The 13751-nt window shown below is 41.2% G+C and overlaps 1 protein-coding gene across 1 annotated transcript in view; it reads right to left on the bottom strand.

Moving 5' to 3' along the window:
- Positions 1-10885, bottom strand: part of tgfbr3 (transforming growth factor, beta receptor III) — an 84676-nt gene extending 73791 nt beyond the window's left edge. The window contains exons 1-2 of the mRNA XM_083969763.1: positions 10650-10885; positions 5507-5692 (exon numbers count right to left, since the gene is read on the bottom strand). Coding sequence (XP_083825889.1) covers positions 5507-5570 — 64 coding nt within the window. The 5' untranslated portion in view covers positions 5571-5692; positions 10650-10885. The remainder of the gene's footprint in view (positions 1-5506; positions 5693-10649) is intronic.
- Between the last annotated feature and the right edge of the window lie 2866 nt (positions 10886-13751).

The raw sequence follows: 13751 nt of genomic DNA, 5'->3' as shown, positions 1-13751 counted from the left end.
TGTACTAATATCACTATATATCATTTTTGATGTTTAAAAAAGGTAAGTAAGTTAGCACATACCACTGCAGTTCTCAAGTCTAATGCTAAATGCGAACTGCACAAGTCAAACCTCTAAGTTCTTCGTACAATAAGTTTAGTGCGGGGTTAGGTTTTTGTTAAATCTATAATACCAAGCACATTCTTTCTTCGACATCAATCAAATAGCAACCAATGAAAAAATGATGTCTTTGTTCCTGTGATGTTTTACAGAAACATCATCACTCAGACTCGATAACAGGGTTCTTTGAGAAGCAGCAGGTTGCCATCAACAGAAAGCAAAGAGTGAAACAATGCTGGGCCTTTGTGCCAGTGTGTGAGCCTTGTGTGAGCCTTGTGTGAGCGAGTCAGAGAGGTGGGAAAGGGCAAAGCCGAGAGCAGTTTCAAACAAGTTGGAAAGGGCTACATTCCACTGGGCTTCAGTTCAGACGGGGCAAAGAAGAAAAATGACTTGTCAAATGCCATTCTGTCTTATATATCAATATACAGAGAGGATGAGGGGAGGACGGCCTCTTAACTAGACGGTTGACAAATGGAGAGAGTGTGATGAATAAAAGGGTGAGTGAACGGTTAACAGACAACAAATAAACTATGACTACTGCTTCATTTGATTTATATTCTATTTCTACAGTAACCAAGCAAATCCTGTCTCGATTACACATCAGAAATCAAAATTTGAAAAACAAATGGAAAACAAAAGTATTTCCAATTGTGTGTGTTTGTGATCTGAGGCAAATATCAGGTTCACAGAAGGGCCCGCTGTCATTTTTTGGACAGACACTCCTGTTTTCCAAAGAACCTTTCCAAAATTAGGACATGGTCTTTCAGCAGGACTCATCTGGTGGAAATGGACTGGGGAAGGTGAGGCCCCAAGAGGGGCTGGTCTGACGAAAGACACCACCTGGAAACCTTCACCCGGCATCCCATATTATTTTGCAGATAAAGAGTCCTCCACTCCAAAATTGGCACCTTTACAAAAGTGATTAGGCAACGAAAGTTCTTTTAAACTAACACTGGTCATCATGGTTGGGAAATATAAACGACTGCACACCTCAGCCATTACAACATGAGAGCGGGGCATATTTATTCTTGCTGCTTTTAAAGGTTAAGTGAAGAGAGGGAGTGTTTATCATTATTCTCTATTTCTTCAATGAAGTCACACTCCACATTTACTCGAACTCTTCCAAGCTTCAGTGGCTTCTTCTTTTCTTTTCCATTTTTTTTTTTTTTTTTTTTTACGCGGCTGTGAAACACAATGGAAAACGCACAATCACCCCAGCTGTCTTTCATTACTGGCTCTGAACTAAATTATTTATACGCCTGCTTACTGGAACTATGGAGAGATAGAAAGGAAAGGGGGCTGGATTCAGTTTACTCCTGCAGATTTGCGTAAGCATCCTCTTAAGGGGCGGCTGACATGAAATGACGAACCTGAGCATAAAATACGAGACACGAGACCGAGGCTGCTGCTGCTGAGGTTCATTCAAGTGCTCCCGGTTGAGGGGGCGTATGTAAAGAAGTAGAGGGAGAAAAATATCAAAGCCCGTGAGTAAGATTTACTTAAATCAGTATGTAAATACTCCGCAATTCAATTCCGACACGGCTTTTCATTAAAGTGGGTAATACTAGGGTGACCTCTGTTTAATAAGCAAGAGATATAAACGGACAGAATGGTTGCCTCCTCCTTGACAGCCCTGTTAAGATAAAGGTTTCACTATGGGGGGAGAGCAGACCTGTAATTAGACACACTCAAGGATTCCCGTTGCTATGTAAACATCCCAACCGCTCTGCCTAACAGCACACTGCCTCTGTGCTGCGCTGTTCCAGCTCCTCTCATGAATCACAGGGCAACATCTGCTTTAGCGTGCTGGAAGGGACTCTGTTGGTTTGGCACACTGTGCGTGTGTGGAGTGTGTCGATTTGGACCAGACGACCCACGCCTGCGCCGGCCTCTCTCCTCCCCCTGGCTATCCCACCTCTCAGATTACAGCGGTTGCACAATGCTTTTTGGCAGTCCCCCCTCTTGCTGGCCCTAAGAACACATTTTGGATATAGAGACAAACCTTTTGCTCAACTGTGGGGGGAAAAAAAACATCACAACCACTTTTGGCATCGTAGTGACTCTTGTCTGCCAAGAGTATACAAAAATGCAGACAGAGAGAGAGAGTTTAGTTTACTGTAAAGACATTTAAACGTCCTTAAGTCAAACATATGGACTGTAGTGCGCACAGCTCTATTCCTTTTTCCAGTTATTGTTTTGCCTCACAATCCCAGTGTAAATGAACGTACTTCTTCGGTGAATAGCTGAGGACAGATTTGCTCTAATTGCTCCGTCACTCATCAAGCCGCCCCATACGTAAAAACCAGGAAAGGCTATAAGAGCAGGGTGAAAGTTCTGCTGCACTCAATAATACTGGTGTATTTTTCAGCGAGCGATGCCCGGCGTTGTGCCTCCAGGATAACCAGCATCCTGCCGGAGCTGTTTCTGGCAAGTGCCTCAAATTAATATCTTGGCAGCGCTCCTACAGGACTCTATTTCACTGCAAAACCCAAAGTCAGCCCAAAGTTCCACTATATATCCTTCATTAAATAACTATTTTGGCAAGTTGAGGAGACACAACCACAAAATAGTAGTAGGGATATGGAGAGAAAAAAAAGTGATAAACACCAAAATGAAGAGTGAAGCAGCAGAGCAGAGAGCTGAAATATGGACGTCAAGGTGCTCTCAGTCTGACTTTTAAGAGTTATGATGGGAGGCCCAGATCCTGGGTTGCATTACACTGAGAGAAAACTCATTGCAGACTAATCTAAACATTACGTAAGAGCACTCCTGACAAGTTTAGAGGGCAGATGTGACTGTTTACACAGATGCTGTGTGATGATAGAAATAGACAGAAAAGGAGAGAGGTGGAAGATAGGCAGATGTAGAAAAAAAAATTGTTTCGCCAATAACAGTTGGTAAATAAGTTGATTTGGACAAAAATATGTGAAAGTTTTGTGGCCTTGAATATTTTTTTGAATAAATGTGCCCGTATTTTACCTGTTCAGAAATTCTTTGGATAAGTCAAGAGCATCTGAAGATTTGTCCATAAATCACTGGCTGCCAGTGCACTTTGGAGGAAAGGGCATTTGGTTGTCTAACTGTAAATATCTGTCCCTTGTGACACAGTACAACAATGCCTCGTGCCGTACGAGGAAGAATTTAGAGGAAAACTTGATACGTGACTTCATTGTGTTGGAGATCCTGGCATTGTGGGAGAAATTATGTTTGCTCTACCCACAGCACATACTGACTACACTGCTATTGTTTGAGTAAAAGTCAGCTCTCTGGAGTGCGGTTCAAGCCTCCAGAGAATGGAGAAGAACTTTTGAAATAATAACCTATGGCGGCAATCAGGCTGAAAAGCATGAAAAACATGAACCGCACTTTTTTTGCTGCGCTAGTTATGTAGCACGCCTCCTACTGGGTAATCATTCCTGGGCTACCACAGAAAAACAATACGGGATGTTGCAGATTAGAGCTGGAGCGGGGTCAAATCCAAAGTTGTACGTTGTAAAAAAAACCAGTCTCTGTAAACACGACATGTAACAATGATGAAAAATAGAGGAGGAATGTACGACAGATTCTCAGAGAGGGTCCTGCCGGATTCAAGCCAACTTGGCATTTTTGTCATCAACTGTGGGGCTGAGTGTCAGGCTTAGGTCAGTAAGTCCAAAAAACACTGTTGAATTTTGATGCCTATATGGACTTTACAATAGTGACAGTTCCCCTATATGCACATAGTAACCAGCTCCACAACTTTTAGTCAGTACAAATATGACTATCTGACAACTTTAGCACAAAAAAGTACAAAATCAATACTTTTTACTGAAAACCTACAAAATAATACATTTCACTGAGTATGACAATGTCATAATTGTCCGTATATATAATATCCAACAGGTGCTAACCCTGAGCAGTTGCCAAATTTTTGGTCAGGGACTGAAATGTCACAACAGCAATTGGAGGGATTAAAATGAAATTTGGCAAAGACATTACTGGCCCCCAGCGGGTGAATCCTAATGATAGCAATTAACTTTTCCTCCTCCGCTCTAATGAGATTGACATTTATGGTTTTGAGTATAATGTGTCCAAAATTGTTAGATGAATATCTAAACTTTGGCAGATGGTTTGGACTCGACCCCTTGTTGGTTTATTAACCTCTCTGAGGCGACAGACAGGCCAAAGTCACTGTATCCAGTGAAATTTCTCTACGTCAGTGAACTGACCAGGAGTAATTTCATACTGACATTTGTGGTTCCACATGGATGTAATCTAATGACTTTGGTGGTCCCCTTGACATTTCCATGTAGGTTCATGGTTGAAGGTAAAACATTTGTCATGACGTCTGCCAACATTCCTGTTCGCCTAAAGATGAACTGTTGTAATGTTTTTCCTCTAGTGATATTCTAATCAGTCGCAGTAGCCTAGTTCTTCCTTGTTTATTTGTATTTCTCATTTAGTGCTTATCACCAAATGTTAGCATGCTTACACGCTTAAGATACTGAAATGGCATGATCTGTGATAAATATCAGCATACCAGTATTGTCATTGTGGTTACATTACCGTGCAGGTGTTGGCATACATTTCAGTGTGCATACAGTTTCACACTGCAAACTCCTACCCACATCCTCTGTGAGTGGCAAAGACCTACAACTCCAAACCCTATAGATCAACACTAATGTGCATTTTTATGAGAATATTTTATAGTAAATGATTCAATGTAAAAAGAATAAGAAACATAAGAACAAAAACTAATATTACACAGTGCCTTACACACAAGAACTGCATCCTGCATTCAGAGACAATGAAAGCAATCTTAAGGTCACAGAGGTGACTGTAAGTGGTAAGCTGTCTCAGATAGAAATTGCAGCATTCACTCAGTTGTTCATATTGACATGGACTCTAAAAGGTCATACGCAACATGCACTTTCATAAAAACTGAGAGGTAGAGCATTGTATTTCTCATCAGTGAGATAAGGTCAGGGTGAGTTGAGGCAGTATGCCTTATGTGAATTTGATATGATATAGTGATGCATCCACTTCTGTGGCTGTTTACTAGGTGATCCTCCTTCTCTCTGTCTTCAGTTTAACAGCTGTAAATTATTGAGTGTTTGGCAGTATCTGAGTATCATTCCAATCAATCTGACAGATACGCGTAGGCCTACTGAGTCTTTGTGTTCTGAGATTGAACCTGTCAGCCTTTCTTAAAGGTAAATCCCCCTTACTCACAGCTCTGACAAGCACTGCCTAGAAAGGCATGCTGGGAAAAAGAGTGGAAAATCCCTGCGTATGGGCCACAAGCCTGCGTGGTCACAGTGTCATTTGAATGGGTACAATGTTGTCTCAAAAGTGACTATACTTCAAACAACAGCCAGGCAACGGCATTATTTTTAGATAATCTGTACACGGAGTGAGTAAAACTTACCTGCAGATGCCAGGCAACATATTGCAAGCAGCAGCACAGGAATCTGTGAGGATCTGTGAGGCATGTTGTTATTATCCCGCAGCTTCCAGTGTGAGGAAGGTAAAGGTGAACAGGCCTTTCTCCTGCTTTCCACAAGGATTTCCCTCTCTATGAAGCGGCCTACAGGAAGTCAGCTTCGAGCTCCAGCTGCAAAGTGAACAAAAGTACAGAAAGTATGTTATGTTTGAGCATGAACAAACAGCAGGGAACTGGGTTCTGGTTAATATACTCTGTGTGCATGATGAGATGAGACAAGAGCAGGAGCAGTTTAGAGACCAGGGGTTTAATCCGGGAGGGTTAATTGGGGGGGGGGGGGGGTCGTTAATGCTTCAAAGGACCATGGCGTGCACACATGCACCTTTCCAGTGCCCACAGCTGACTGACTCGCTGGGTGCGAAACACTTTAGGAACGTGCCACAGGTTATTAACACACTTTAACTGAGAGCATCAGGGAGCGCTGGATGCTTCCAGTGGGGTCTTGAGTAATCAGCTTAGAATCACCAAGATAATCAGCATGATGCTCCCTGAAGCTTTCATTTTAGTAATCCAACCACAAACACTGACGGCCACCGGTTCTACACACAATACAGAGTTTATCCTCACCAAATAACAAAATAATAGGCAAGGCAATTTGATTTATACTGTATATCGTCTTTCAGATACAAGCTAATTCAGGTAGCTGTTAGCTTTGTCCGCTAACTAGACGCTAACTAGAATCTTCCTTTCTATCACGTGGAGGAAACATAACAATGGAAGGGGCTGGCATGAAGGAAAAGTTCAATCCACCTAGGCTACTGGTAACCAACCTTTCATTTCTCAAGTGAAATAATGTACAAACTGAACAGTAGCCTATGATGAGTCCTCCCAATTGCTTAAATATCTAACCGACATTATGTTTCATGCTGAAAAATGGAAGAATGTCTTGTATCAACATTTGTAGGCTACGGCGCATATAGCTATTACACGCTCCACTTAGTGGTGGCCTACACCACAAGTTGCCACTGTATCTCCTAGCAACACCTTCCCTCGCATATCAGTCACCTGCTGCCATGGGGAAAACCCACCCAGAGGCTTTTTTCCATTCACTATAACTACAGTGGCATTATACTGTAGTTTGTGTACAGTAGCCTTACACATTTTGAATACAGTTGCAGCTACAGAAAGAAATGGCTACTGACCCGATTGGTCAATTAATTGTTTAATGTTGCTTTTTTTTTCATTTTTCATTCGTTTTTATATATATATATATATATAATTTTGCAACAATAAAACAATCTACACTGGACAACAGTCATTATTCTACATAAGTCTACATGTCTGTTTTAACAGTAAGATTACAAGATGTAGCCTAAAAGACATAAGGTTATTAGACACTAAGGTCTCAGTGACATATTGTGGTCTAGAGAACCATATCTTTCACTGCCAAATTTCTGCTGGAACTATAGTTTTTCTACAACACCATTGGTACCAACAGCTAACATAGATGTGGCAAGTACTTGAAATGTGATTCTTTTGAGACTGACCAGGACAATATAATAACCTAAGGTGCTTTCTAGCCTGACATTAAACTCAAGTAAAAGAAGGGAGGCACAGCAAGATGCCAATGTGCAATTTTATATGATTACATTATTATGTTTAAATGTTCATATCCTGAAATGTGCTAGTAAATTCTGCAGCTGTCACTAACCCTAACCCTAACCCCACACAACAGTGACAAGCATGACCTTCTTTATATTAACATACAGTAACCACAGCTCATAATAGAACCTGTTGCTAACAGCACACAACCATCATCAAAGTCTGTCAAAGTAAACTCAAAACTTATCAGTGAATATTTTTCACACCAGTTACCTAATCAGTGAATTTTAACTACTGCTTTCACACTTTCTTTCTTCTGTACAGTGAAAGAAGATATGCATATGCATATGTATTTCTTTGTTACCACACCTCAAAAAGCTTTCAGAGAAACAATAGCATCATAGGAGTGAGTCATGGGGATCAGACAAGAGTTTGAGCACTTTCACAACTTCAGAGCAGATAAGAAACACATACTTTAGCTTTTATAACACTCTGACAGGTATTCAAACAAACTGTTAATTTATGGCCTGTAGATTCCAAAATATCGCAATTCTGTGTTTTTCAACGGGTGATTTAGATTGAAAACTGCCAACATTTTATTCAAGTGTATCAATTTTTCACGGTGTTTTCTCCTTTAATTCTAGATGGTTATCACTGACGTTCTGCTGCCACAATCAAAACATCTTTTTAGACAGATGCGGTTCACAGGCAATGCTATGCAAACTGCTTTTCCGAGTGATACGTGATACTTTGCGACAACAAAAACTGTAACTGTACCTCTAATGTCAGAGCCATGTGTTGAAGGTGCTGTGACGGGAATTGCATATGTTCACAGTTTAAAGGCTGCCACTGTGACTTGTGAAGAACCACGTGGAAGAAGAAACAGATGTGCACCTATGTGACTCATGCAGAGAAGTGCATGGGAAGTGATGCACAGAGCACTAAAGGTGCATCGCTCTACAGTGCAAGCAGCTTGCACAGGACAAAAGAGCCTTTCACTGGAGTGGCAGCTGCTGGGGCTGGAAAGTCATTTTGCAAGGATCATGACAAATATTACACTTTCAGCTACCGAGGGAGAGTCAGCGCCCTCTATTTGATGTATGACCCTCTTTGACATTCATCTCCTTCGCTGACTAATTGAAGGTAAACTGTTCAGTAAAACACGGACCACAGCAAAGGAAGGTGACTTTCGGGTCAAGTGAATCAGAAGCAGTTCTTCTGAAGCATATCAGGCTGCATGGAGCAATGCTGAGATTAAGATTTAAGATAATAATGGAGCTGAGGGGAAAGACATACATATTGTAAGATTTACCTAGAAACTTTTCAAACTTGTTTTGGGTTGAGTGTGATGGTTTCGCCTAAAAAAAAAAAAAAAAAGCCCGGTGCCATGGTCCTGGTTTTGTTGCTGCAACAACTCAAATCACCTCATGTGACTTCTCTTCAACCCTGACCGTCTAAGCCGAGCAACTATTCACCCAAAGAAGATCTGGAAAGTACATCAGAGCATGTAGACCCCCAGACTGAACGCACTGCACATTACTGAAACCAAGCTGCATTCTTGTGGTCACTTCAGTGTTAAAGGCCTGGCTTGTATCTATCTATGTCATCACATATGCATGCAGTGCATTTACTTGTTGTCAAATCCAGAGGACATATTCTAACGTTTCCATGATCACAAAGCCGTAAGTGAAGGGAGCAGCAAGTTGAGGGAGGGTCAGTGTTACAAACAGCGTCATGTGGTGTGTGAGTAAGATGTAAAGACTTACTAATCTGACACCAGAGCGCTTCATACAGTAAGTCATCTAGATACTCACGGGTCAGATGAACAGAGCCTCTTTCAGTTTGAATGCGCACCGGCTCAAGCTGGCAAACCACCAAACTTCTCACCCCCTCGCTCACAAAAGTGCAGCTCTGAATGACTGATTACAAGTCATTCTCATAGTTGTATTTCTCACGGAGCTGCAGAGCCTGACCACACACACCATTCAGCAGCAACGCAGCAACACCTTCAGGTTCTGATGTGCTGCAAAACACCCGGGACCGTGATCAGATCCTAACACTTGTGCATGTTGTGGTGGTGGTGTGCACATTCATGCTTTTAAAGTGTAAAAAACACGTTTGTTGTCGTCATAGTGCTGTAAGTGCAAAAGTTGAAGGCAATCTTTAGATTGTTGAAGATGTTTCGCCTCTCATCCAAAAGGTTTCTTCAGTTCTAAAGACAAGTGTGGGGAAACTCAGGTATTTAACCCTGAGTGGGGTGAAGACAGACACCTTGAGAGGCAAAACGTCCTCATAAATCTAAAGAAATCCAGTTGTTTTCAACTTCAGCACTTAACAATGACGATGACCTGGATGACTAAGAACCTTCACGGACATAGTCATAGTGCTGCATGTTTCTAACTTCACACACCCGGGTGAATCCATCAACTGTCATACTCTAATTAAGCATCAGTATGATAGGCTATCCAACATTTTAAGCTAAAAACATTACATGACTGATTTGTTACTTAGACCATTAATAATCACTTCTATCTTGTTAGGCATGTTTTAGGCAAAAAAAGACCAAATTGATGGGACAGAATAACCAATTTCTAGACATCTCTAAGGAACAGTGATGGGTGTTTTTGCATTATTCTTTTAATATTTCATAGACAAAGCAATGAATTGATAAATTGTCAAATCAACCATCAACTAACAGAGTCAAATCAGTGGGTCGCTGCAGCTCTCAATTGATCAAAGTGATGGCTGTTAAATGCCTGGGCATGCCCCGACACATTAGTGAAACTTTCAATCAATGTGTGGTAAACTGATGTGTAGTTTTATACAACAGTGTGCAGATTTATTGTCAGATAAAGGACCGATATCACAGATAGCAAAACAATCATCTGTCTGTTATTCTAAAGAATCACATCTCCTCTCTGCTGTTTACACAACTATTACCCACCAACCGCGTCCTGTCACAACATCACTGACTAACAATCAAAACACACAGATGTTCGTCAGTCAGAAACAGCCAAGCTGAGCCAGAAAACAATGGTGTGGTGCCTATAACTTAGCCTAATAGTTTTTTTATTGTAAAAAAAAAAAAAAAAAAAAAAAATCGTTGTCTCTCCTCTGTCAGTCACGTTTCATCCCACAGGAGCGCCTGTAACTCGCCCGTGGGTGCGAGGAGACGGTACACACGGTGTCGTACAGCTGAAGGAGTCACCTCCGTTAGCAGGAGACCCTCTCTGTTTCTGTTTTTCATATTTAACTCCCTTTGTTTTATAAAAACATGGCGTGGACAGGAGGAGCGGCCGATAGCTGGCGGCTCCGTATAGCTCCAAGGAGAGGAAGGACAGCAGCATGTCAACAGCCCGACAAGCAGATGTTCAACCGGGATTTACGGGCGGTTAAGTAAACACTATACTGGAAAAAAGATTCATTTTTTACTATATTCACATGGCTACAATGGTAGTATGACAAGGAATACCCTTCTAGAAAACGAGATAACTGGTTATTCGCCGTAGAAAGCGAGCGGACGTACCATGCAGAGTCTCCCGAATATGTTGAGCAAAAACTTGGTAGAAGTTTGAAGGCGCTCCAGCAGATGCGGATATCAGAGTCGTTCTTCTCTCGGTTGGACATTCACAGCTTCCCGTTGGTCCGGAGTTGGGGGGAAAAAACAGTCGTGGACGAAGTTGACGTGACTGTTTACCAAACTGTGGTTAAACAACCTCCCTCTCTCTCTGTGAAAGTTTTTAGCAGTTCACTACTATCTATCTCCCCTTTTACTGAGGGCTCCATGGAGGGGCGGGGCTTGGAGGGAGGAGGCTGAGTCGCGCCAGAGATGGGGCCGCTGCAGAGCTTCCCAAAGCGGGGTGCAAGGGCTCCACAGGAGTCCCCCCCACCCCTCCCTGCAGCAGAGTCAGGAGGTCCTTGCGCTTACTTTCTCTTTCTTAGATCAGTTTTAGTCCCAAGTGTTAGATTGCATCACAGTGTGGTGAAATTTGTCAACTCCCAGTCCCCGTTAACACTGCAGTCAGACAGGTGTGCAGTTCTTATTAGTTTTGTATTGGATTGCTACAAGCCAGGCTTATCACATGAGGGCCCATGGAGTGATCCCTATCTATATGAGGGGCCAGGATGCCAGATAACTGAAATGTCTGGCTCAGTTAGAGTCCTGGTACCAATCACTCACATGAATACCTCCAGGGCCGGCCCTAGGATTTTTGGTGGCCCTAAACAAGATTTTTGTTTGTGGCCCTGCACTCTAAGCGCAAACACCAAATCACTGGTTAAAACTGAATACAGACATGTTTATGCCCTCTGAGGTTTGAGGCCATTTTCTCGACTTTTACATATTTTCTTAAATTTATCTTTTTAAGATACTTGCAGATGTAACAATACTCAACTTTATTAAATATTAGAACCTCCGCTGTAAGCACTGAGGCCAATTTCAATTAGTCCTAGAACACTGTATAAAGAAATAATGCTGGAATGCTGGAAATTTGAGGTCTGCTTTTTGAAAATTTTCAAATCCCTTGTGAAAACACACCTTCAGTCATGAGAATGAACTGTTTTGGTGCTTGAAATAGGATATGAATACAGTAATAGATAAGTGTAGAAAACAGTACAATACAATATTCTTCACAAACAATACAAGTCTAAAATGAAATTTTGTAAGATTGCTTTTTGAGCACAAATGTTGTCATTCTGCCATTCTATTTTCACCAAATGTCTCAAATGTGAGATAAAAGAAGCTGAATATTGACTTCAAATTACATATAAAGCTCATAGCATGCGTGCCCACCTCAGGATGTTTAAATGACTTGAATGAACCCCGGTACCTTTCTGATCATGTGGCCCCCCACCTAACGGCTGTGGCCCTAAACAACCGCATAGAGTGATTATGCCAGGGGCCGGCCCTGAATACCTCTCTGACGATGTGGTGATGTAGACCTACCTAATACTGTAGCAGGAGGACTCAATCATTTCTAATGGAAGATGTTTTTGTTATTAACCATGGGTAGAGATTTGAAGGTCTTTTTTGCTTGACTTGATGGCAATGCTCCTTGATGCATAGTGGTGCATATTGAACTACTCTTAGTTGACAGTTGTTACTTTGCAGATTCAGACATTACAAAACCTATTACTTAACCTATATTTAATTAGGCTATATGGCACTTTAGATTATGGTTAACCTATATGTAGGCCTACAATATTTGCATCAACCTTATAGACCACATTAATGCACAATGGTATAAAAAATATAGTGTGCAGTATAGACTAGTATAATAAAGGTAGACTTAATGCATGGAGAGTTATCTCAGTTTTGCTTGAATCTGGAACAGAAAACCTTTACACACAATGTAGATGTAATTCCAGTATTTGTTTGTCTATATTTAAACATATGATCTGAATACTTCTTTAACTGCCTCTCTGTGTTATGTGTGAAATCAACTGCTTGCTGAAGAACTATTTATGTAAACACTTGGTTGAAACCTGAAAGGCGTAGGTTGGGGTCTGTTCCTGCGAACAATAGACGAGTGTCAGGGCAGCCAGTCTCAGTCACAGCGAAGATACAAACAGACAACAAAAATACACACCCATGTTAACCTGCAGGAAATTAATAGTCTCCGGTTCTCTTATATGTCCTAACCTAGATGTCTGAGGAGTGGGGGAGGAAACCAGAGCAGCTGCCTGGTGGTTTTGAGCTCAGGTTGTCATTGATGTGACAAACAAAAAAGCTGCTATAGCGAAACTGTACACAGTCAATACAAACATCGCTGGCCTTTGTATTTTGAATATAGCATGCTTATAGACTGTCTGCGGTAGGCTACTTTTAGTTATTTTGAGTTGCATGTTTGACTTTATGCCCTGAGGTCAGACACAGATATGCTCTAGAACTGCACCTTATCCTTGACTATCAGTATTGTGAGTGCAGACTGGTTTCATTGCACTATTTTTGACATAACCTTTGGGTTTCCAAGGAATACCTGCATGTAGACCAGTGGAGAGGCTGATATAATGGAGGGTAAATACTGTATGTTACAGTTTTTCTCAGTCGCTTTGGTGCTATTCTCAGATCAGAATGAAAGTTCTCATAACTATTAGTTCAACCTCCACAACATGTAGTCATTTGTCCACATCATAGTAGCAGTTTCTCCTTCCTCTGAACAAATTGCAAATGCTTTTGGACATGTATCAGTTGCTCTCATACAATTCTCTGCTGTTTTACAACATTATCATTTGTTTATGTCATGTCAGTCAAAATGAACTATACTATTGAACGCTGAATAGTCTTTCCCTAAAAAACTAATAGTCCTCATTTCATTGCTTGAGTCATTACATACAAAATTATTGAACTAGTTTTCAAAATCTGTCAAACTAATTTTAAATGTTGGGAGAAGCACTGTGAATTCAATGATTCAAACATTTACAGTAAGGAACAACAGGTATGTATTCAGCACTAAACAATCTGCACTGCTGTCATTGTGTCAGGCATTACTGTAAGATACAGTGGGACAAGAACTTTTTTACATTTAGACTTACACGGTACTGCACTACAGCATTTTACAAGTAGGAAGCACTTTGACAGTATTGTACACTACAGTAATAATGGTTGATGCAGTAGGCATGTACTATA

This window comes from Trachurus trachurus (assembly GCF_905171665.1).
Source record: "Trachurus trachurus genome assembly, chromosome: 4".
Lineage (NCBI taxonomy): Eukaryota > Metazoa > Chordata > Actinopteri > Carangiformes > Carangidae > Trachurus > Trachurus trachurus.
Note: the sequence above shows the minus strand (reverse complement) of the source record. Positions and strands in the feature narration are given on the sequence as shown.